Source organism: Strix aluco, chromosome 2 (genome assembly GCF_031877795.1).
Source record: "Strix aluco isolate bStrAlu1 chromosome 2, bStrAlu1.hap1, whole genome shotgun sequence".
NCBI lineage: Eukaryota > Metazoa > Chordata > Aves > Strigiformes > Strigidae > Strix > Strix aluco.
In genome coordinates this window covers 52,752,831-52,778,222 of record NC_133932.1, presented here as the reverse complement: position 1 = coordinate 52,778,222, position 25,392 = coordinate 52,752,831, and the positions used below count along the sequence as shown (strand labels likewise).

The window sequence follows — 25,392 nt, the reverse complement described above, 5'->3', positions numbered from 1 at the left end:
TTATGCATTCTTTTATATACTTTATTTTAAATGTCTGTAGCTCCTTATGAAGTCAGACACTCTGCTCACCAGCAAGATGGACCATCATCAGGGAATTATGGAGCCAAACCTGCACTCACCTGTTCAACTCCTAATCGGGTAATGAATTGCATGTTTTTCTTAAGTAGTGCACTAATAAAAAAAAAATAGAGAAATTAAAAAAAAAGGCAGAAGAATTCTAACTTCAAAAGTAAAAAGTGTTCTCCATGGTGTTTTTAGACTAGAGACTGAAGCGTGCTTTTTTAATGCATGAAAAAAAAAAAAGCTGATGTGAAGGAGAAATTAAAATAAATAATCCACATAATTAAATTACTGAAGCTAAGTAGAATGAGAAGCACCAAATAGCATAGATAGGAAAACTAGACTGAGAATCTTAAGCTGAAAAGTAAAAAAAAAAATTATGGTTATCCTAGCAGAAGTAAAACATTTTCATTTCTAAAATACATGAGGTTTCACAGAGATTCCTGCTTGATTTAGAATGCCATCTGTAACACATGCACAGAATTTATGGCCTAATACTCTGTGTATTCTCTTTGGTGAAGACACCCAAAATGAATCCAGAGGTAATAAAGTATGACTTGGACTTTCCTTCTTGCAGTCAGCAGTAGTAAGATTTCCCTTTTCTTTTAGTTTTGGTTATGTAAAACTTCCTTTAATTACCTGGGTAAAGACACCTGATACTAGTCTCAGCTTTAACAGATAAGTAGTGGAACAGTAATCAGCGTGGCCGTTTCTGCTTCTTGTCTTTTTAAAATATGTATCTGCTATTAGAAGAGAGTGAAACTGGTTTCATGAGGTTCCCAGTGCTCCACATGGCCCTTTTAGCCCCCTGCCTCGACTGGTGCCAGTGTCCCTCTCTTCAGTCTCTTTCAGTGGAGCGGGAGCAGCAGGACAGCAGCAGCCACTACTCAGATGACCCTTGGAGGATAACGGAGGAGCAGCGAGACTACTACATCAACCAGTTCAGGTCCCTGCAGCCTGACCTGAACTCCTTTATTTCAGGTAATTTTTACCAAATGCTGTACATGTCAAGTAGAAGGACCAGGCTGAGACCTGAGAAGTGTTAAGTAGATTCATTCTTTTTTCTCTCTGGAGTGAGTTTATGAGAGAGGGTTGATTGCGTTTTCTTTCTAAAGGCAGACAACTCAAAGAGCAAGCCAGTACTGTAGCCATTATGGTTTTTGTTAAATATGCTGCTTTTAGAAGAACAATTACATCTAAGGGAGCAGTGTTGGTGATTCAGTAGAAATTAAAATGAGCTGTCACTATTTGGTCCACTATGTTTGTGGATCACACCTGTAGTGTATATTGAGCTGAAAAAACCCTTAGGGTTGTGCTTGCTTTCCCAGCAGAAATGTGGCAGCATCCATGTGATGGAAGTGAAGCATGCAGTTAACTGTCCTTTGTGGTCATGCCTGGGTGTTTGTGGCCCTGAGGGATTGAGATTTTGACGTTTAGGTGATTAAAAGCAAATCCTGGAGAGCACACATGTGGTAAAAGTATTGTTAACAGCATATTGAGATTGTGTTTCCATCCTGAATAGGAGGATCAGGCTGATCATGAGAGCAGTTACTGTGGGTACACACAGTTGATCTGGCAAGGAAGACATCACAGGTTTTAAATTGAGGCAGTTTTACTGAGCTCTGCTGTATTACTGGGGTTCGGGAGGCTCTGATCCAGCCAAGTTTAAATAAATTACCTGCTGCTGACAAAAGTTAGTGCTTCACCAGTTCTTTGCCTCAGTTAAGTCTCCTTCATATAATTTGCTTGAAAGAGAAGGTGGTTGTTCAACAATATTGTATTTCCTCACAGACTTATATATGTCTGTAACTGTGTATGCATGTATATATGGATATACAGCCTCTCAGGTAGTTGTGCATTTTCCTTTATGTTGAGTAAGGTTCTCAGGCAGTCCTTGGACATCCAAAATTACTGTTTATAAATGCCAAATTTGAGCTTCCACAACATCCTAAAGTAAGCTGTAGAAATCCTTGCTGCAGGGTGATACAGATGTTAGAGGTTTGTCCAGGTTTAAGAAGTTGAGAAATCTGTGACTGAAAAATCTGTCAGAAGCTATTGAATATTTAAGTGCTACCTCTGGTTGGGAAAGTTACTAAATCACAGGTGGTCAAGAGATTGGGGGATATTATGGAGCTACATTATTATTACATGGCTTTGTCATGGTCACATTCTCCTCTCTTGGCATCTGGTGTTGGGGAGGACATGCTGTGCAAGGTGGGTCTTGGACCTGCTCCAGTGACAGCTTTTCTTATGTACTGCAGTGGGTGATCTGACCTGAACACCTAAGGGGAAGAGGAATATAGACCTAGAAGTCTGCGCTTTATGTTGCCTTATGTTTTGTAAGCCTGTATCCAGGAAGGGCTTCCAGGGTACCTCCTATACCTACTGTCCTGTTGCAGGCATCCTCACTCGCCCTGCCACAGCAGCCCTTCTCATTCTTCTCCTAGCTAACAAATCCACTTCTTCACCATCCTATATGCACAGACTATATGCTATCTGACTCTCCTGAGTGGTGGTTTGTTTTTCTTTTTTCCCCATAAAATTTGAGCCACTGCAGGGAAACATCATGGTTGAAGCAGTGTCTTGGGAGAGCTGCAGACACTACAGCACTGTACGGCCATACACATTGCTTCTGGGTGAAGCAGAGCCATTTGTGTCTGTTATTCCATCATGGATGACATACTAATTATGCTGGTTAGAATCACTAGTACTAAAGCGTATTTTCCTTTACTTATTTTTTCTCATGCGGAGGGAATGGGGAAATGAGGTCAACAGCTCTGTCTGGCTTTCTCTGTCACTTACTCAGCAAGAGACAAATGGTCCAACAGTTATATTAGCATCCAGTTAATCTGGACATAAAGTAACCAGCCGCTTCTGATGCGGCAGCCCTGGCCAAAGGTAAATAATTGGAGGATTAATTTCTAGTGATTGATAAGGCACGGTTTCCCAACAGGTTCTGTGGCAAAGAATTTCTTCACAAAGTCAAAGCTGCCCATCCCAGAGCTTTCTCACATCTGGTAAGTACTGTAATAGTGCTGGGGATATGTATCCTGTGTTTTTTTGTGTTTTGGTTTTTTTTTTTTTTTTTTCTTTTAGAGGATTCTTAATTCAAGAGTTCTTGTTAGATTTTGAAAAGTGTCTTCAATTGTAATTATTGCTCTTATCTCCAGAATCACTTTTAGGCCCAAGCAGCAGGGTGCTTATTGATCTCCCTGACGTGGTTGTTTTCTGGAGAGATGTTCGCCTACTCAGCTGGACTGGGAAGGTTTGAACAGCGACATAAGTGAGAGCTGTTTTTAAGTATATTGTAAGCAGCATCATTAGCTCAACAAACTGACATTTTTCATGAAATGACACAGAGGAGAAGCACCTCTGAAAAGTTTTAGATGTGTTTATGTTTCTGGCTGTGTTTTGTCAGAGGAGGCCTAATTAATGCCTAATTCTTAGTAAGCACAACTACATAATTCATCAGTGCTTTTCTAATGAACCAGCACGCTTACTTTTAGTAAGCTTATTTAGAAATGATTGCGGATGGAACTGTACATGATAAAATTTGACAAGGATTCTGTTATATTTTCATAAACAACATGGTGCTTTGTAATTCAGTGTCATACTTGCATCTCAGATAGGAAGAATGAACAGTTTTAAACGTTGATCAGAAATGCTGATAGAGGTTTTACTTTTATATATGCTTTTATGAAGAGAGATGAGAAGAAAAGCTTGCTAGAGCCTAAACATCTGTCAGGGTCAAAGAATGAGTCTGGAATCTTCAAAGTGGATTGTCAGTTGTGAAAGTAGAAAAAAAAATGAGTGTTGGGGGAAATGACTTGGAATTTAAATTTAAGGTTACTTAAAAAGAATGGATTAACCCAATATGTTAACAAAACACATTTCTATTGCTGACATAAGTTGTCCCCTGTGCAAAATTAAAGAAAACTTTGTAGTAGATAATTTTGTGATGATCTGATTTATCAGGTTGTGTTGCTGTGTTAACATGGAATGTTTCAGTCTTTGTTACTATAACCTCAACAGCTTGACAAATGCTCATTACTTTCAAAGAGTAGGAAGTTGTTTATTTGTTTTAGTCCATGTGCTCATGATAAAATATTACTCAATTCTTGCAGAGTTAATTTGTAAAATTGAGTTCTTGAATTTCTGAAGTCCAGTTTTAGTGTTTGAGAAGCATCACAGAATTAAAGAGAACCACTTTAGTGAGAAATTAACAATAACATTTAAACTTATCAAGAGCGTTATTTAGCTCTTTCCTTGAGGCTAGTCAATGGTGCTAAGTAACCATTGCTGAAGTCCATTTTTAACTTCTTCTGCTTGAACTGGTTCAAGAACCTGCATGGATTGTCCAAAAGTGCTTCCAACCACTGGAAAGTTAATTTCACCCTGGAAGTACAGGATATGTATTTCATGATATAATATATACATACCTTCATATTGTATGGTGTAATGTATAACAAAAAATGTACTTTATTAATAAAGAAAAAAGCAACAAGTCAATATTAGAAAATTAGCTTGCTTCATCTTCCCTGAGACAAATGTACAAGTTAGGATTAAGTGCCAATGGCAGAGATGCTTGTCTTGTATTAAAATATCCCTTCTCAAAGTTGCATTTCTGTCCCCCCTGTGATTGCACATGTATGTTTCCCTGAGGTAGCGGCTTGGAAAATGTGTGCCTGTCATACCTGCAGGGAGCTGAGTGACGTGGATTGCGACGGGGCGCTGACACTCCCAGAGTTTTGTGCTGCTTTCCACCTCGTGGTTGCAAGGAAGAATGGTTACCAGCTGCCGGAGACGCTGCCGGAGACGCTGCTGCCCGAGTACCTTCAAGCAGGTAATGTCCCTGCGGCGGGTTGTGTTCCTGTAGCCATCTCAGGAAGCCAACTCGCGTGTAAGACAGGTTTCACTTTCCATCCTGCAGGTAGGATGGGGTTCTACACCACGTAATGGCTCTCCGGTTGCTTTTTAATGCATGCATTTTTAACTGTGCTTACGAGGCAATCGCTGAAGGAATATCTAAAAGCACAAAATAGTGATGCAAAGTGTAGCAGTTACCTGCCTCTTAATGTCTGCCTCTGCTGCAGTGTGCTTCAGGTGTCATTGTAGCTACAGTGGCAGGTGATTACCTGCAGCAAAGATAATGCAACAAGAGTTACATGGCTTTTAACTCTTTTGATGATTTTTCCCTTAAGTATCTGTCTCGAATATGTGTTGAAAACAATACTGGACTGTCTTAGAACTTATTATGGAAATATATTTTGTTAGATGCTATTACCAGTTGTATCAAAGGTTGAATTTTTTTGTAATTCATTTTGTGCAATCCACAGATTCTTCTGTAAGTAATTTGCAGTAATGATGGGGGGATTACAACAGTTTGTAGAGCACAAGGATGAACCAATCCAAAATATAACATACCCCAGTAACAGTGTGCAGTGAGAGACCTGCCCTTTCATTTGTTCTCTTCAGTTGTGTCTCTTCTAATTATAAATTAACATTGAAATATATACTGTTTCATCTAAAAAATGTGCATGACTTTCTAGGGCAAGGAGGATTAATCACAGATGATAATTACAGTGCTAAGGGATAATATTTAAGACCTAATAAAATCTCCATTAAATTTGATGACACTCAATATATTAAAAGACAGGAAAAGAGCAAATCAAGCTGCAGTTAGGAAAATTAAATGTTCACCCTGTATCAGATTTGGGAAGTAATTTCTGGTGGAGCCATGTTCATTATAATCCACTGTCTTCATATCCAAAGCAAGAAGCTCCTGTAAAACATGTGCTTCCAAGTCTTCATCACTTTTAGTCTCTCTAATTACATTCCCTTGTCATAATTACAACTACCCTTTTCCCTCCAGGACTGCCACTTTGTTCACTACTCTCATGCCTTTCTCATGATAAATTAGCTTGTAAGCTTCTCCATGCAGGTTCTTGTTGGTGTGTCTTCACATTAAGCCTTTTTGGGTGAAACTGCAATGGAAATAACTATCTCTAGAGGTAGGGAATCATTATGTCAGTGGGAGGAAGAGCATGGTAAGCTGTGGTTGTTCCCTGGGAGTCCCTTTTTTCCCCTAATTTGTCCCTTTCAGCACTGGGGTCTTTGCCACTTTCAGAGATGATTATTGTTTTATGGTGTTGCATGCAACGACACATTTCAAGCTGATCTACCAGGAAGAGGGGAAAAGAACTAATTGTTTGTTGTAGGCACTCTAAGTACATCAGCTAGTATGCTAATTCTGGTTAGCTTAATAAAAAGCGAGACATCTCAACACACTGTAACACCACCAATCACAAGAAAGTGTAGAGCCTTGGTTGTGTCAACTTCTGAAATCAAAGCATTGATAATTAAGCAAGTGCCTTATACACTTACCTAAAATGTCAGAAGAAATTTTCAAGAGAAACTTTTTGTTTTCATAATTTGATTTCTGTGAAACTTAGATTATTTTTTCTCTGATTTTTAAATTTTTTAAAACTTTTTTTTTTTTGGCTTCTTAGGAACTCGATGAAGATTACTGGAAACTGTTTTTCATTAGGTCATTGTATTAGTTTTAAAATGAGGCAGAATTTGGTTCAAGTGAAATATTTGCATCTGATAAGACTGCTAAAGCTTCAAATAAAGTGACTTGGAGCATAAGACAGAGCATTTAAGAATGAATTAATCTTGCTAGTTTTATGGTTTGTTCTACAAACTACAAGCACAGATCCGAATGCTATCCTGGCGCAGCTCCATTAACAGTTTGACCCACCACCTTCGTTTCTGAAAGTTTTTATTAAAACTAATTTACAGAATCTGTAAAGCTATTTGCCCTGTATGCAACCAACTGTATTGTAAATTAAGACAGATTTGCAAGAGCTGAATTTATTCAGAAAAACTAGATGCTAGCCAAAAACTAGAAATTTGATGTGAGAACTGGTTATCCTGCCTTTCAGTGTATTGATCTTAAGAAAAGCTGTTTTCCAGCTGTTAAGACAGATTTATCTCAGAGGAACTAATCCCAGAGTGATATCAGCAGAAGGACCTGAGCTTGTGGAATTGAAATGAGGTTCTTGTGAATATTCTTGTGAGAAGTTAAAATTGATTTTTTTTTTGCTTTGTCCCTAGTCTCAATGCTGTTTAGTTAAAGAGGGTATATACTGCAGCATCTACTGTGTTCAGGTGTCCTTGCTCTTTGGTAGCCTTCAATTCCGGTGTATAATGTAGATTCTGCTATACTTCTCGGTATTCAAAATGTCAAAAATTGGAGTTGAAGGCTTGGTTAGTACCTTTAATATTCCTAAGACAGCAAGGTTTGAACTGTAAGGCCAACTAAGTTGATACTGGACTGTGAGGAGGAATAATGCAAGTAAAGTTGTTGTTTGGCAGTTAATGTTTGCCAAGCATCACTCCTCCCAAATTTCACAATTATTTCTATAACAGAAATTATACATACTATCCCTTTGATGACATTGACTTTTTCAGAATACAAGATAGAAACATTTTCTTCATGGTGTTTGTCATCTGTGACTTACAAATGAGTTCTGGTACGTATAAATGAAGGGCAAAACGATGCTGGAACAGGTTTTTAAGAAGTGTGTATTAACCAAAGACTTGGCATGTCTCTGGTTTTGTTTTCTTTCTTTTTCCTTCCCCTGCAGCTTCTTTGAAGCCCATGCGTGACTGCACACTATTTGATTCTTATTCTGAGTCGTTGCCAGGCGGTCAGCAGAGTCGGGACTTCAGTCGAACGGAGGTGAGAAGGCGTAAGCAAGGTAGTTACCTTGCAGAGTGCAGAGGAATAGGTCTCTATACCTTCACAGTGACTGTGGTGTGCATAGCAGCAGAACCACGAGTGAGAGGACTTTAAGAGTCTCTGAGCTTCCCATTAAGCCATCTTAAACCCCTCTCTTGGCAATTTCTTCAGTGTGTGGAAAGGGCTGACAGGGTTTTCAAAAGGTATTCCCACATAACAGAGTTCACAGTAGTCATCAAGGGACTCCAGCCTTGTGCGATGTTGGAGTCTGCAAAGAAATACACCTTAACTGTTCGTGCCCTGCGGGGCTGCTTTTGGCTCTCCAGCGTAGGGAGCCAGCGGTGAGGGGCAGAGCCCACGCAGCAGGAGGGGCAGTGGTACAAGTACAGTGCTCAGGTGAAGTATCTCCTGAATCTGAATTGGTTGAAAATGTGAGGCTTCAGGCGCAGACCTTGGTTCTAGTCAGGCACTCCTGATTGTGTAGCTCTTGAGTGTTTCTTCCATTTACAGTGCTCTATTTCCATACTTGCTCCCCCAGTTTTGATGATGAGAAGAAAAAAGGCTCGGCTTGTCCTGATTCCTTGTACTTTGCTTCTTTGGTGGCTGAAACTATCCCAGATTTTGTACTGTATGGACATGCATAGTTCTGTTCTAAGTCATTCAGTCTCCTTTTTAATATCCAGCCTTTTCATAGACTAAGGAACTACCATCTAAGGGTCTAGGTAGTAATTGTAAGGAGCTGGGAAGAGTGTTTTGAGGGAAGAATGGAGATCCTTTATAGCAATATCACAACAAATACTAGCCTTGTAATGGAAGACTGTTGCAAGCAAAACTAAATTAAAGAGAAAAGTTTTTATCACTGAAGTTAAAAACTGAAACTTTAAAGATCTTGTAAAGCTGAACTAATCATGGCCACTGAGTTGTGCCTGGATATTGCAGCTCTGAATATATATGCTACAGGATTTAAGGGTTTAGTGTTTAGGGTAGTGAATCAAATGGCAGAGTGACTGCAAGAATGGGCCCTTCCGATGCTGCTTCCAAGTTAAAAAGTAATGGTATGTCTTGGCAGCTCAGCAAGGCTGTTCTCCAGTTATTTCTTCCCTATGCCTTGCTCTGAGGTGTTTCTGGATCAGAACTCAGCTGTTCCCTCATCAAATTCAGCTCAGTAGTGGTACCAGGCAGACTCTCTGAAGCTGCTATGGAGTGCAGTGTTCACTTTGGGCAATGCTGCAGCCAATGCTTTTGAGTATCCGGTTTATCTTCTGGAACTGTTAAAAATATATGCAGTCTCCCTGGGTGGTGTTGCTCTTTGTACGGCAGATAGGCCAAAGTACAGAAGTCATACTGAGTTTTGAAAGCAGCACTGCTGTTCTGGTAGTGTGGGCTGCTGGTGCGTTGGCAGTGTAGTCAGGTCCTTTACTGTAGCAGAACAGCCTAGTCCCTTCCATATGACCTTATTTTGGGAGGGTGGTTTGGAGGGGGCTCCGAGATTGTGCCACAGGCCACGCTGCGCTAGCACTTCTTCACTGTGCGGTTGTGTGGCAAAGCTCAACAGTCCCTTGAGAGTGTGCCTCGTTAGCATATATGGGTATTGGTTTGCAATTTAAACAAGCATAAGAGGCAAAATTCAAGGCTATTTGTGTTGAAAACTCATTTGCTGATGTCAGCATGTGTATGTACACATATACATAACTCCATTTCCGTACTGCAGTAAGAGTCAACTGAGTATTTGAGTTAACTCACTGCATCAGCTTAAGATAATTCATTTTTAGAGAGAATTATTTGTCTTCTGAATTAAAAACTGTCACATCCCTGTTCAAATGTATTTTTGTCAGTAGGTAAGATCCCTGAGTATCAGCTTCTCTTTTTCACTTGCGTTTTCACGTGCATGTACAAATACATGTGCATATATAAAAAAAGATACAGACATAATATATAATTAAATTATATTAAAATATAAATATATAATTATGTATATTTTATACACATAATTAAAAAGGTTCAGTTTATGTAGCTTCATGACTTTTTGACTAGGAGACTTGAAGTAGAAGGATCTACTTCAGTATCTCTGGTCTAGGAAGCCCTTGTTTTTATTAGGATATTGACTTCACAAGTGTTTATCCAGATATGCAAAGTGGTCTTTGGTTATTGCAGTGTTGTGAGGAAGTTTGCTCTTTAGTAGCACAGCCTTTGGGACTGTAAGATTACAACATTCTTTTATATATTTCAGAAAGCTTAGAAATCTAGCTTTCAGAGTCATCTTGTGTTTCCTAGAAATAAAATGACGTTTCAGTATCCTAACCAATGCAATGTTATAATTTTTTTTAATGTCTGGTTTTTAGGCTCTTCTTGTTTGTAGTCCTTCAATGTATGTGCAGCGTAAGGATAAATCTAGAAGGAGATGATTTTCTAAGCAATTAAATTGTATGTTTTTCTGCTTTTTAGATTTTTCTGCTGCAGTGGAGATGATAATAGTAGAAATATTATAGTAATAATTAAATAGCTGTAGAGGGTATATAGTACAAAATGTAAAAAAACGCAAACAAGCAACAAGTCCCTCATTTTATGTTTAATTTTTAATTTGATTTTCAGCAATTAAGATTTCAGACCTTCTCTGCCTTATCCCTGTGCTCTCCTCCTTGAGAGACTCTCACCATAACTGCCAATAACTTGCAGATTACTGTGCTGCCTTTGTTGTCAGATAATGTTCTTGGGGGAACATCTGGATCTTCTGCTCCATTCCTAGGTTCTGCAAGATGGCAAGGATGTTCTGCAAAATCAGGGGTTTTTTATGGCTAGGTTGAAATTGAATAAGAATCTGTAGGATGATTGCCTGCTGGCTAAGCACAGGTAGTGCTACCTGACTATGTCACAGTTGTTTGACTGGTTTTGCTCCATTTCTTCACTGTCTGGGTCCTAGACGTGCAGGGCAAAGCTCTCAGTTTGTTTTAGGGCCTTGTTATTTTGGTGCTTTGTTATCCAGGATCAATGGACTATAAAATCTCTGATTTTGACTTTTTTTTTTTTCAACTGATGTTTTTATGTTCAGAATTAATACCCTGAATGAATATCATTTGGAAGGTCAGTGATTCATCTCCCTCTGTGGGAAGTGCAGTAATTCACACTTGATGTTTAGTTTGTAGCTTGGCTGCTTGAGGAAATATAGTTTAGATGCTTGATCACTACATTAAAAATATTCTATTATCAGTAAAATCAGTTATGCATTATCTCCGTGTCTTTGTCTCTTTCCACCTATCATCCATTCAGGCGGTTTAATTTAATTTCAGAAGACCGTTTTTACTGTGAATGCTGAACTACAGTACTGCAATACAATGGGAACAGTTCTTGAATGCATCCATAAAGAAAATAATGACAGGAGACAGGTCACCTGAATGCTAGGCTTTGTTAAACTTGCAAAACACACAAAGGCTTCTAATGTTATTCTTGAGAATGACAAGGATGACTGCTTTTTGTTAACCAAGGAGGTTTTGTCTTCCTGGGTTTTTTTTTCTCAAGTTTTCATCTCCCACTCTGGTTCTGGTCTTTCTTTTTTTTTCTTTTTTTCCCCCCATTCCTTTGGCTCTTTTCTACGAGCTTTCTCACTGCCAGAAGCTTAAAGATAAAACACAAGATTTTGCACTATATGCATAAAATGACTGGCTGGGGTTGCTCTAAACACCCTCAGAAATGTCATGCTCACAGCTCACTGAAATTTGTGAGAGTCATTCCATCAATTCAAGCATGCACTGAATTAGGTCTTTAGTCTGGCACTCTGAAGTAAAGAGTGTCAGAGCTAGTTAGGGTTGTGAAGTTTTTGTACAAATGTTTTCAGAGTCCTCAAGCCATGTTTTTGCTATGTTGCTTCCTCAGAAGCATTAGGAAATCCCATGTGCAACTTTATAAAACAGATGTGGTAGCCCTTTACTCTAGACTTGGCCTTCTTGAATTACTGACTTGAGATTTTTAGGGTTTTTTTAAACGTCTGTAAAATCTATGTTTCTGAATTAATTTTTTTTTTTTTTAGGCCCAATGGATTTCAGGTCATTTTTAGGCCCAACATCTTTCATGCTCCCTGGGAAAAAGAAAGCATCACTTAATATTTTGGGAAGCTTGGGGCTTCTGATGTTTGCTTTATTGTTGTTTTGACTGCAGAGTATATCCTTGTTCTTACAGATAATGGTAGTAGAATTTGTTCCTGGTTTCTTTTTGTGAGCTATGCAGCAGAATTTACAAGAACAACAAATGCCTGTATTGTAAGTTGCTGTTGAAATAAAGAAAAGTCAAAGAATAAGACTGGGGAGAAGTTCCCTGTTTTCTCATCAGAGGCCTGAATGGGCCTTCAGCAGACAGGCTGAGAACTTTGTTCTTCCCATCTCAATGACTATATGTTGAAAGAAAAAGAGTAGTCCAAGGATCCACCTCAGCTAGAAGACTTTAGGTGTAGAACTACAGGGCTTTGTAGTACAGCTTGAGTTTTGGCTAGAGAGACTGTTCTGATGGAGACTGTAACTCTGGTGAAGGAGCTGGAGAAAGTTTTATAAACCCTAACAGAGGTGTTACACCCAAAGAGAAAAGAAAACAGAGAATGACGTTGCTCTGTTGTGAGCATATCCTTACATATAGTCCTTAGTTCCTTGTGAGTCACTGTGAAGTGCTTCTCAAACTAATTTCAGGTATGGAACTACTGTGCCTTGAAAAGCAGAGTTATGGTTGTCTTTTTGAAGATCCTCTATGCTTCTTTATTTTACAAAGTAAATCATGGTGCAGGAGAGAATATCACCTTTATTTGTGTTGCTCTGTATTCTTAAATATTTGACTGTGGAAATGTGGGTGCTGTGCCAATCGGTATAATAAATCTTCTTTCTTTAAGAAGGCATCGGCTGAAGAGGTACCTGATAACTCTGCCCTGTTACAAGATGCAAAGAAAGATGACAAACAAGGTATTCAAATAAATCACTTCCCCTCCCACCCCCACATCATGAGTTAAGTTCTGTGTGTTATTAGTATTCCATATATTCGCTGACAGAAGCGATGGTATTTTAAATTTCTCAGCTGGCTATGTGTTGCTATAGATTTAGACAGCAGCTGAGTTGAAGACAAATAAATGGATGTGTTTGCTTCAAAGTTAGTTCTGTCATGTGAATGATATGAAATGCACCTTCTAAAATATGTCTAGTCCTAGGGCAATTAATGTTGCACTTTGTATTTTAACAAAGTCGTAATTGTCATTATCAGGAATTTTGTAAGAGTAAAGACTACATTATGCCAAATTTTGGATTTCCCTTTTTGCAGGAAATAGCAGCACTTAAAAGTTAGTTTTTATTCCTATTTTAAGAAAAGTCCCTGTACTTTCTCGCAGAACAAAAGTTTTGGACAAGCTGGATTGAAAATACTCAGTTAATTTATTTCACTTGAAATCCGTCAGTAGCAAACCATGTGAAGTTGAAGTGGTCATCTTTTCCATTCAGCACCTACTAGGACTTCCAGAATCGGTGCTGGATCATCACACAGTCCTTCCCTTTTATATGCCTGTTCCCTCACCTTTCAGGTTCTCGCCTGCTGTTGCTGTCCCTGTCCCTCAACTATGGAAACAAAATAGTTGTGGGTATTTTGTCGCCTTATTGTGGTGGTTTAGTCCCTGCCAGGCCGCTGCCCCTCCCCCACAAAGGGAGTGAAATACAAAGCCCCGGGGCTGAGATAAGGAGAGGTTTAATACAACAGTGCAACAGCAACACAACAAACAACAACAATAACAGTAACAGTAATAACAATGAACAGAGCAAGATATCTACCGATACAGCAGTGAGAGCAGAGAGATGGCATAACACACGTGTTAACTGTTAACCGACTGTCTCGTGCTCCGCGCTATAGCGCCAGGTCTTGACGTCAGCATGGTATATGAATAACCCAGCCAGAGCTTCCCCCCCGCTCCTGGGGAAACTTAACCCTATCCTAGCTAAACCAGGACACTTATTCTCAGAGCTGTGGATTATACGTTAATTAAAAAACCCTTATGCATCTTGACCTCACAGCTGTCCACATGCTGAGGTTGCATCAGAGCTGTGAGACCAGATAGTCCACATTCCTGAATCATCTTCCACACTCATGTGTGACTGAGTTGGGCAGATTCCCAATGTCCCTGGTTCAAAGAAAGGTTGCCAGAATTGATGGGTGTTTGTAAAACATTTTGTTAAGTCAGCATATTCCAAGAAATTAATCTTTTGTTGACAAGGTTTGTTTTGTTGTAAAATTTGTAATGAACAAGAGCAGGACTTGAACCTTGAAGGCTATTGCTTTCATATATCTAGGGCAGATTTACTTTTTACTTGGGGAAACTTTTTTCTTCCCTGTGTAGGTGAAGAACTTACACTTTGCTCTTGGTAGCTGACATGTTAAGTCAGATGGGAACCTGCTTTAGTACATGCAGTCCTTCAGGGCTGAAGATTTGTTGTGTTTATGACACGGATTCTTACCTTTTCAGCCAAAGAACAAATGCCTCTTGTTCTGCCATTTATTGCTATTCTGACAAATGAAAGAGCAGATTGCTCTCCCAAGTGACGAGATCTCTCCAGAAGTCAAGAACCTGTGGTTCAGAACCACAGAAGCAAATTTTCCTGCATTTTCAAAACTGTACAAGTAAATTAGCTCTACTCTATCAGGTTATAATATAGTTAAATGTGGAATATAATGTAAATAGAACTAGATCATGAGGACCAGACTTTTCCCACATGTTTTGTTTGATAAAGGGAGATGAAGATGAGAGACTTCATTCCAAGTGGTCTTTTATTTCAGTACATTAAAATACATAACAATGCATTAAGAATGCCTTAAGAAAGGATGAGTAGGCATCAATGGAAGGGGAATAAGCACAAAGATTGTGATTTCCTAAATTTTAACCCTGACTCTGTTGGTGCTATATGACATTCCCTGGGGCAGGCTGGTGAGGTTTCAGTTGCCAGAAGCAGTCTCTCGTACGCCCTGACTTTTCTGGTTTGTAACTTGGGAGAGGTGTGTCCCGGCTCTGCCAAGTGTCACCAGCTACTGCCTCTCTGACAGCACTGCATCTCTGGAACAGAAGTCTGTCGATTTAGATGCCAAAACCCCCAAATTCTTAAAAATCAGGATTATTTGCAATTTGGGCATAGGTCTTTCTGTTCTTGACTCTTGTGCTCTTAAAAATTGTTACTTCTTTGAGTGCTTGGGTGTTCTGAGGGTATTTGGCTACTTCTGTTTTCTTGTTGAGTACGATGTTTAGCTTTATTAGATGTTCTAAACTAATACCAGTTTAGATGCTCCTTTGTCAGAGCTACAGATACCTGTAGATTTTACCTGCACATACTTAAAATAATTCTCATTGTTTTGTTTTCTTTAAGCTCTTAAAGTAAGCACTGCTCTCAAAATGATACCAAAGGAATTTCAGCACTTGACTGTGAAAACAGGTAAGAAAAAATTGACGTGTTCCATTAGAATTTCAATCATATATTTTTATATCACAGTAAGCCTAAGTTAATGTAATTTGATTAATTTTAAAATCCTTTTGCTCTCATACTATATTACTACTAAAATCAGCTTTTGCCTCCTAATGACTACTACTTGCAGAATTAATCTTAATTAGTACTTCAAGTTGCAAAAGGTTTTCTTGCTTTCGTTCCCTTGTTAGTGTACGTGCATTTTTCATGTGTGGGAAATGTTTTTAATGTAGCATTTTATAAGGAGTCTGAATTTTGTTTTTCTGTACTACAAGCAAGATGCTAGAGCATGAATATTGTACGAGAAAAGCTCTTCTCAAGTGTGGCGTAAGTATTCAATAACTATTTGGAAATGGCCTGTTTCTTTATAAAAACTGAGCTTTCATATTTTCTGTCAAGGAGTTTAAGGGCAGAAAGCCTTTTGGAAACAAGACCTTGTGGCACTTACAGCACTGACGTAAGCTTTTGATTCAGGGGACGTTTCTTTGTTGAAACCACCCCTGATTTTTCTCTCTCCAAGCCCAACATACACTCCTTGTTCCTATCATACTGGAAAATGTTATTTCTGGAACAGCATATGTCAAAATTGCTTAGTTGCTCCGGAAACTTCCCATGCATTCACTTCAGTTCATCAGACCTCCCTTGCCTTCCTCTTTGTTAATCTGTTTCCTAGAGTGGCAAGAGTGCAAACCCTCCCTGGTCCCAGTCAAGCTAAAATCTGGACTTGCTTTCTTTTCCTTTTGCGTAAATGTTTTTACTTGTGAAGATACCCTTGATTAAGAAAACTGACCCCACATGTCTGTCACAGCAGTTCTGTCTTATAGCTCAATTTATTCAAGGCTGCTCAACAGCTGCATGCCTCATTTCCCAACTCTTTTTTTCCTGGCTTCTTCCCAAACACTTGGCAGCTGCCAGATTTCCTATCTTCAGCTCCTATTCTCAAATGATTGCTGCTTCTCCTTCACACACACACACTCTTACAGTTCCCTCTCAGGGGGAGAGGAGGGTGATTGCAAGACTTTCAGTTCAGCAATTCCGTCTTCAGTACTCTTAGGAAAAAAAATCTGTTGTAACCTGCACATCTCCTTTGCCACTGACCTCTTTTCCCTATGTCCTTCGTCTCCTAGTCAAGGACGTCTTCCCGATACTGCTGTGCTCCTCCAGCAGCAGTGCTGTGTTTGTATACCAAGGGAGGCAGTGGCAGAGTTTCACCCCATCGTCGTGACTCTTGTCACTGTAGGGGTTTCACCCTTGCTGTCCCGCACATTGAGGGTTGAGCAAGCACATTCTCAGTTTGCATGGTACGATTGATGTTAGAAGTAAAAATGTTTATCTTCCAGTGGGCTAGATACAGCACAGTAATTGAGTGGTTATTTCAGAATTGGTCACCATTCTGAAAGGTCATTGTAATCATTAACCTTCAAGATGAAAACTCAGTTGGGATGAAGTGGGAGGAATTTTACATCCTTCTTTGATTTTTCATTTGGCTGTTTATGTAAATTCAGGAAAGATGATACTGCTGTGCTTTGTTACAGGAAAGTTTTCTTTGCCATCAGAAGGACTAGAAATTTGAAATCAGTAAAAACTTTATATGCTCAGCATCTCTGAATATTTGGGCAGTTTATTTAGGCTCTTAAGTGCAAGATCATTGTTTGCCTTAGACTTCTAAAGGATTGAGTTCCAAATTTGCGAGCGTTTAGACTGTACGTTTCTGCCTAGGCCGCCATTAAGAGATGAGTCAGTGGGGGTCATTTAGACTAGTGGGGAATTCTTTGTATTTTTTTTTAGCCATGTGGCATACTTGCACCTTTTATGGTACAATTTTCCACCTAATCTTCAGCCTGTAAAGCAAGGAGGCACTAGTTGAGTATAAGGTATTAGGCTACAGCCAAAAGTTACTGAATCAACATTCTTTGGAATGTTAAAATTAAGCTGTATTGGAAGTGGGGCATGGGAACAGTTAAACACACAAAACAGGAACCTTCACACTCTCCTGTGAATGAATAAATAAGAGTTTGTGATTGTATGTGACTTTAGTGCAGACCAAGCTATTCAGTTCATCAGGCTTTACTACTTCAGGAATTGTACAAACTTTTAGATAATAAATGTAATTCATTTACTCAACAGCTTTACCTTTTTATCAGTTTCATGTAAGTTAGCCTGACATATCCATAATGATAGAAATATGGAAAACTCATGAACTGGGTAAATAGTTTTGTATTATCTCGAATTATTATGTGATGTACGTGTATAAACCTGAACCTTAAACACAAAGTAAGTGCAGTCTGAGCATACCAAAATAACTGCATGTTTTATGGAAATCTTGCCACAATTGTATGTCCTAATAATGAAGTACCTGCTTTGTAATATTTTTATTGATATTGTATTACCTCTTTTGAAAGATAAAGCTAAGTCTGGGTGTTGTCTAACTGTAGCCTTGAATTTCCTGATTTTTCAAAAGCTTAAAAGAAAATCCTTGGCAGTAGTATTCTATTGCTATCAATTTTTATTAGTAGTCATTTCCGGATTCTCTCTTCGTTGTCTGCTTTCCTGTTTACCTCAACAAGATGTCCTTGGAGAGTTTTAATGTCAGTTTTACCTGCAGGTTTTTAGATGAAAGGCTGTCTAAAAGAAGTATGAATAGAATTGCAGTCTCCATAAAGGAAAGGAAATTTAAAGGTCCTTAAGCATGGCTTAGCTTAGAAAGGATTTATACTTCCTATTTCTAAGTGGCATGTATTTAATTATTGTGCATGTAATTTAATAATCAGCAATTTCAGCATTGGAAGAATTGGGTCATATGGCTGTAGGGAAGCATTGTCTGAAGTTGTATTCTCTGGGAGTTTGACACAGAGAGGAGGATTATCACCACTGCATATTTTTAATAATAATTCTCTCTCCCTCCTTTAGTTGTTAGGAAGAGTTTGTTGCACAGAAATCTGGAATGACTGTGAGCCAGTTTGGTGGTGACAGTAATCTACTAGAACTTGGTTTATAAGTGCTTGTTTGTGTTATTGCCAGGTGCATTTGGGTTTATTCCATCCAAAGCACCATCTAACAATGCATGACCCTAAAAGCAGTTTCTTTTATGAAGAAATAGTGTATGGCTATATGTGTGCCATGTGCTGCTACTTGTCTTCTGTGAGCCTAAAGCCTCCTATGGAGGGTCTATGCAGTACTACAATGCAAGCCATTAAAAATTCAGTATTTGCCAGCTGTTCCCACAGGTAGCTCCAGCTCCAGGTTTTAGAGGATCTGTTGTATTCTCAGGTAGTGCTGTATAGTAGCTGGTGATAGATAAATGTCTGACTTGGAAGTAGGCCTATATCTGAAGGAAGCTAGAAACAGATTTTTATTTTTTTTTTTTTCTCAACCTACTTGCTTCTCTTAAGTGTTGTACCTTGATTAGCAGAATAATGGGGAAAGTACAAGGATTCACTTTTTATGTGCATTGGGATCACTGATGCTGCTGTAATACCTTGAGGATGTCTCAGTGGGCAGAATTTGAAAGCAATCACAGAGATATGTTTTCTCAAAGTTATATAATGCTAGTAAGGAGAATAACAGAAAAATCACAGAAAGACTATGTAAACCAAGAACAGCCTTGAGGAATTACCCAGAGAAGATAAGTCAGCACTGTTGTTTGCCTATCACACAACCTGCATGTGGCAGGATATTTGGCATTCATCCAAATAAAAGAAACAGATTTTTACATTGATAGAAATGTGTTTGATCAACACCTAGACTGTAAAGCTTTCTACCTTCAAATATCATTCCTTCCCAATGTCAAAGTAGTTTCAACCTGATGTGTCAAATTTTTTTTGTGGGTGGTAAGATGTACGTTTATACTAATTAGTTAAAGTATTTAGGAAGGGCATAAACCTTTGTACCTTGGGAAGCAGGACAACTAATAGATATCTGGACTAGGAGTAAGGTGTTTTCTGTGGAAAGTTTATGCTATTCCTTATGTTGCTTTGTCACAGTTACATACAGGAGTACAGGTCAGAGCTATCAGATGCTCTTCTGGTGTTCTGATAACCAAATTAAAAGGTGAAGCGCTGACTACATGTGGACTTTTGAATTCTTAGGACATTCACATGCTACGAAAACAAAGGGGAAGGAGAAGCGAAAATCAATCCCTGTTGCTCATGTGAGATTAGCATGCTCTTACATCCGCATTTGCAACACTCACATTTTTAATGAACACTGATTCTGCAGCTAAAGGCGTTTATTTAAAATATGATGGTTTAGTGGTTCTTTTTTTTTTTTCTGTTCCAGCTGCTCAGGAATCTAATGCACTTAAAGCCAGACCACGATCCAGGTACTGCTTTCATTTCTATTTCAGAAGACATATGTTCCTCTGGTGTTAGATACAAGGCGTAAGAACTGGTGTTGCATTTAAAATTTTTTTTTAATTGGTGGTGTGCTGGAAGTACAGCTCAGCTCAGATTTACCAGGAGGGATCTGTAAGTTATAGACCCTACATAAGTACTGCCCTAGGGCCCTGTGGTCTCTGGTCATAAGGCACTAGGGCTTTTGCCTGTCTGCCCAGCCCCTCTGCCTTGTCAGGGTGGTAGATGCCTCCAGCTGAGCCCCAGGGGCATCGTGGTGGGACAGTGGGGACCACCCCATTGTGGGGAACCTTCTCAGCAATGTTGTGCTGTTGAAACCTGCACACAGTGGTTGCATATGGAGGGAGACACTGCATGCTCCCACAGAAACAGCAGTGGTAGCTCAGCTCTCGGATGTGGGTGAGTGAATCCTTTTGGTGGTGTGTGTGTACTTTACTATGACTAGTTGGTGCATGATGAGAGGACTTACGGACTCGCACTATTGTGCGCTAGAAATGACACCTGCTGAATTTGGATGTTCGAAAGAAAAGGGAAACCTGTGCCAGAAAATATTGCGTATAAATGGATTACATTTGGTTTGGCTGTCCACCATTCTGGTGTATAGCCATATCGTGCACTCACCTTCACTCTTTTATTTTTTGGTGCTAGTTAGAGAGCTTCATTTTTTTTTTTTTTTTTGCTTAGGTAATGAGAATATAATCACGAGCTCCCTCCTTAAAAGCTTGTCAAAGCCTGCTAATAAGAGAGGATCAGCTATAAGCATGATGAATGAATACTGAAATCCTCTGTTCTGAGGACCTACATCCAGGAGGGCTGAACCGCCTTGTGTGCTATTTTTCTGCTGCTAGCCAAGCTTTTTAGTTTTCATACTGTTTTAAATTTTCTTGTTGTGTTGCTGAATCATAAATTGCAAATATGGAAAAAACATGTGAGAAGTATTTTATGCAAAAACGCATAAAATAGAAAATGCTTTAAAAAGTTTGAAAAAAGTCATTTGAATGTGACTACTGTGTCACATATGACTGTCTCACATCTGACTATATGTCACTACTTCAATGCAGAAGTTCAGACTAAGGATTCCTGTATACATCCTTGAACTCAGACGTTCAGCTGTGCTTGTCCTGGAGGGCTCTATAAACTCAAGGGTCTTTGTCTTCAGGTGTGCTTGACCACCAGAAGCTACAATTCAAGCCTGCTACAGCTCTCGGCTCTGGAGCCTGGCTTTCTAGCCTAAGCTGTGCAGATTCTTAGCTGCTGACTCTTAACTGATGTTTAGGTGCCAGGTCTGCCTGCTGCAAACCACGATTCATTGTCACGGGGCTCTGTGTTGGCATTGCTGGAGCTGGCATATTTTTGCCTGGTAGCTGCTACCTTACTTGATCTTTAAAAAAAAAGTTAAAAATCTCAAACTGTTAGGTTGTACAATTTTAATGCAAGTAAAATGTACACCACATAATATGGAAAGTAAAAGCATAAATCCTGATTCAAAGCTTTCCCATTTATTTCAGAGAGGTTGGGTTAAGTCTGGTATGATAAGGCTATGGAATTCAAAACTTCACCAAGACAAAAAATTCATCATTAGCACAGGTTTTTGTGCCACATGTACACTTTAAAGAAATTAAAGCTTTTTCTCCTGTATTTATTAAAGTTTACATCAAAAACATAGGATCAGCATTGCCAAATGTCTGTCCCACTACAGAGCTGTTTTCTAACAACAGCCTGTTTGGCAAAAAAATTATCCGTTTCCCATTAGTGGGAGTTATTTCTGTTCTACTCGAATGTGGTTTTGGTCTTGCCTGTCATGCATAATGTGTAACAGTAAGTGTAACATCTCACGTTGTCAATGCTTATTTTGAGCAAAGCTCTCGGTCTTGCAGAAAAACTGTAGCTACAACAGCTGAAAAATATTGGACACTATTTAGCAAAATCAAAATTCTTAGTGAATGCACTGCATTGGGCTTAATGTGATGTGGAAGGGCCTGGAAAGATGTACTGAGCCATGTATTTTGACCAGTTTTGGTCACTTTGGAGCCATTTCTTTTTTCTGGAATTTGGGGAATTTGGTGAATGTTTGCTATGAAAAATTTAATAGTTAGAATATTATAATTACAAAATGTATACTTGCAAGAGGTAGATTGAAGCTATACCTGTATAAACGCTACCTGCACAGTTGGGAAAGGCAACAGAAACTGTAAGGGGCGGGTGGAGAATTTTACTGAGGTTTATTCAAAATAGTTGCTAGAATTATCCTGTTGATGGTTAAAGTTACCTAAGAAGGCCTGAAGCTGCGATATAAAGGGCCTTAAAAAATACTAGCCCTGTAAGCATGACTTGTTCCTTTGTCCAGATGCTTAGGTCCCTCGGTTGCCAAATAAATCTGCCTTGTTCTAAGAGGGAACTTTCAGTCGTTAGGGCAAGGAATTTCCACCATGAACCTGAGTCCTGGACAGTGTGGTTTTAGGTACTATTCATTGTGGTTGCTTAAAATGTATTTCTGAAATAAAATATTTATATTTTCTGCTTTTTTTTCTCCCGTTTTTCATTAGGTCTTATTCTAGCACATCAATAGAAGATGCCATGAAAAAGGGAGAAGAGCCCCCTACGCCACCTCCAAGGCCACAGAAGTCACATTCCAGAGCTTCTTCTTTGGATCTGAACAAAATATTTCAACAAAACACGCAAGGTAAAGTTTACTTTCTTTCCTTCTTTTGAGGTTATCTGCATACTTGGCAACTTGATCTGTTTGCACAAATGCTGACAATATGCACATGTGCTCACTTTTGCTATAGACAGTAATACACTGCAGAACAGAAGTTGCACTTTCTTGCATTACATTGCCACTGAGGGGAAGAAATCACTGTTTCTGTAATTAAGGTGATTATAATGCTTTCTGGTACAATAATGGGAAGCTTAACATACGGTAGTCTGTCATCACTGACTGTTCATAACTAGTCTGGCTGTTTACACAATTCTCATCAGTAACTACAATATATTTGATTTTTATTACTACTTATTTTTTTGTAGTTCAGAAGCAGGAAGAAAACCCTTAATGTTTAAACTGGGAGAAAATGAAATCTCTTGTGTGCAAACATTTTTGATGTTGAAATCTTCCATATGCGTGGGGGCAATCGGAAACCATTCTTTGAGTAAAAAGAAGGGCTGATTTCTTTTGACAGGATTGCATGTTGAGGGGAGAGAAAGAAAGTGTAGAATAGTAGCTGGAGTGAACTGAAAGAAAACCGCTTTCCACTGCGTTGGTGTTTGAATGGTCCTTTTGCCTTGCACAGTGAATGGTGGAAGGAGGAGCTGTTTGTTCAGGGCAGCAGTCACCCAGGATCGCTGTGTTTTAGCAGTGTTCTCGAACCAGACCAGAGCTTTCTGCAGTGCACACCAATCATCTGATTCAAGGACTAGGTTAAACATGGTCATGTTTATGCTTCAGAAGAAAGCCAAGGTTTGACTGTGTCAAGGAATATTTTAACTAGGCTCTCTAATGTGGTGGTTGGAGTAGAAAAGAACGAGTTTCATCTTTTGCTGTATGGGACTTTTATTGGTGCAAACACCAGACAGAATTTGAGAGTCCTGCTATGTGTGCTGAACCCTGAAACTCAATAGGAATAAACTTCTTTTTTTTTCTGCCTTGCACAGAGAAGCAATTCCTGATCTTTGTGGTTCCTGTTCAGGGATCTGTTGCCTCTGATTTTGATTTCATTATACATCAAAATAAAACCCCAAACAGAGCCCAGTACACATTTTCTAAGGCAGCAAATCCTCTCAGAATCCAGATAAAAAGTATAGCTGGAAGGAAAAACACTTGGATTTAGGTTTCTCTTGGAACACAAATCAAAAGAGAATGTAAATTCTCAAAGTCTTCATTCTGTGAATGAAAAGTAACATCCTGCTTTTGAAATGGATTGTTTTGAAAGTCACCATTACTTTTGAAGTAACATAACTATTTCTTCTGGGCAACTTAACAAACTGACAGTGTTATAGTGAGTGCAAGAAAGGATAACTCATCCTATCAATACTTTTTGGAGGGTTTTCTCTCTGGAAATGGGGCAGTTAACTAAGGGTAGGCAGTTGATTGCTTGCAAAGAAAGTAAGTGCTCTGGTCTCCTGAAAACTGTTCATCATATTTGGTTCAAATTTACAGCTGTTTATAGTTGGGGAAAAAAAAAATTGGTTCTGTGTTGACAAAACCTGAAATATAGCATGATACCAAATTGCAGAACTGTGGAAGGTCTCCTAGAGGTTCAGCTTCCTCCTGCACCTACAGGGTGTTGGCCTGTCACTTTTTTGCTCTCTTGAATGTGCCCTGGTGGCAATGCCAAATATCTGTGGTGGTTGTCTTCCTCTAATGGAGTTGTTCTATTTTGTGTCAAAAATGTAAATGCTCATTGGGAAAGAATAAGGAGGAATTTGTAGCTTTGAAGAATTCAAGGAAGAACTTGTTAAACAATTTGTAGCCCAGCCCAAAGAAGGGTTCCATTTCAAATAAATCTGCATCATCAGGAGGAAGGGATTAAATCAACCCATCCCAGTGTGCCCAAGCACTGTGGTGCATTTACCTTGCTCTGCTTTGAGGTAAAATGTCTGCATTGGAAGTGGTATTTTCAGTTCTTCATTCTATGAACAAACATACCCAGGTTCTTCCCTGTCATTAAGCCCTGAATAGTTGTTCTTTTGCAACATCCTACTGATAATGTGATTTTTATACAGCTGCTTTCTTTTCTTCCACTTCTCTTGTTTTGATCACCTCACTTTTTTGACCTTTTTTTTTTTTTTTTAATCCCTTCCCTTACCGATCTTGCTTCTCAGTAGAAACTCCGATCTCATTATTTGAAGAAACCTTTTTCATCTAGAGACAGTTCTTCCTCAGGGAGTGGTCATTATTTCAGAGCCAAACTCTTTACTGAGATGCACTTTGCACTTTCTAAAAAAATGTTTTGTAGGAAGACAGAGGGATTGAGCACTGACACCTTAAGCTGAAGAGCCTCACCAAAAAGAGCATGTGCATGTTTGTGTGAATTGCGTGCAGTTGTATAATAACAAGCTGTATTATTATTTCTGCTGACAGTATAAAAAATGAAATTAGAATAGTTTCCATCTGCCATTAGATGACACAGTTACAGACATACAATATAAAAGATGTGGTGGCAATGTGGTATTTAGGTTTCTTGGCTATTCAGGTAATACATCCTGATGTGTTTCTATCCACAGATCAGTTGATTCCTTTCTGTCCTAATGGACTCTTGACTGAATTTTTGCTTTACATTTTCTCTGTGCTCTCCTTCCTTCCTAGGTTTTCAAAAATAGTCTCATTGTCACAGCTGGACCAGAATGACCATTCCTTCTAGCACAACCATACTGCCTAGTGTCAGTACAGAAAACCAGACTGTAAAATTGACCATTTTAATAGCTTTCAGGGTGTATCCAACATGATTAGAATAATACCATTTCGGTACATTAGGTTTTGTCCTACTAATTCTTGTTCAGAAATAATCCTGACTTTGTGAGTTTTGTAGATAATCTGCCTCTATATCTGCAAAGGAGTGCTCAGTTTTATTTTTGGTTCCTCACTGGTCATGTTGATCTATATGTATCACTTCCTTAATTGTAAAGCCACCAGTGGTTTGGAGTATTTCTTTTGTTTATTTTGTTTTTAAAGGACAGAAAAAGAAAAATCTCTTCAGGTGAATTCATCCAAAGACTGTGGTGTATCCTTGTTGCAGGCACTGTTTTTTGGGGGGGTGTTTTTGGTTTTTAT

At 38.9% G+C, this 25,392-nt stretch overlaps 1 protein-coding gene across 4 annotated transcripts in view; it reads left to right on the top strand.

The window, feature by feature from the left end:
• The window catches only part of REPS2 (RALBP1 associated Eps domain containing 2), a 105,014-nt gene that overhangs the window by 44,882 nt on the left and 34,740 nt on the right, over positions 1 to 25,392 (top strand). For 3 of the 4 annotated variants that reach the window (XM_074814729.1, XM_074814727.1, XM_074814730.1), the window contains exons 5-13: positions 41 to 138; positions 903 to 1,041; positions 3,014 to 3,077; positions 4,761 to 4,903; positions 7,710 to 7,804; positions 12,675 to 12,744; positions 15,178 to 15,243; positions 19,552 to 19,594; positions 22,172 to 22,308. In XM_074814729.1, the coding sequence (XP_074670830.1) occupies positions 41 to 138; positions 903 to 1,041; positions 3,014 to 3,077; positions 4,761 to 4,903; positions 7,710 to 7,804; positions 12,675 to 12,744; positions 15,178 to 15,243; positions 19,552 to 19,594; positions 22,172 to 22,308 (855 nt within the window). The remainder of the gene's footprint in view (positions 1 to 40; positions 139 to 902; positions 1,042 to 3,013; positions 3,078 to 4,760; positions 4,904 to 7,709; positions 7,805 to 12,674; positions 12,745 to 15,177; positions 15,244 to 19,551; positions 19,595 to 22,171; positions 22,309 to 25,392) is intronic. The other variant, XM_074814728.1, reaches the window with a different exon arrangement.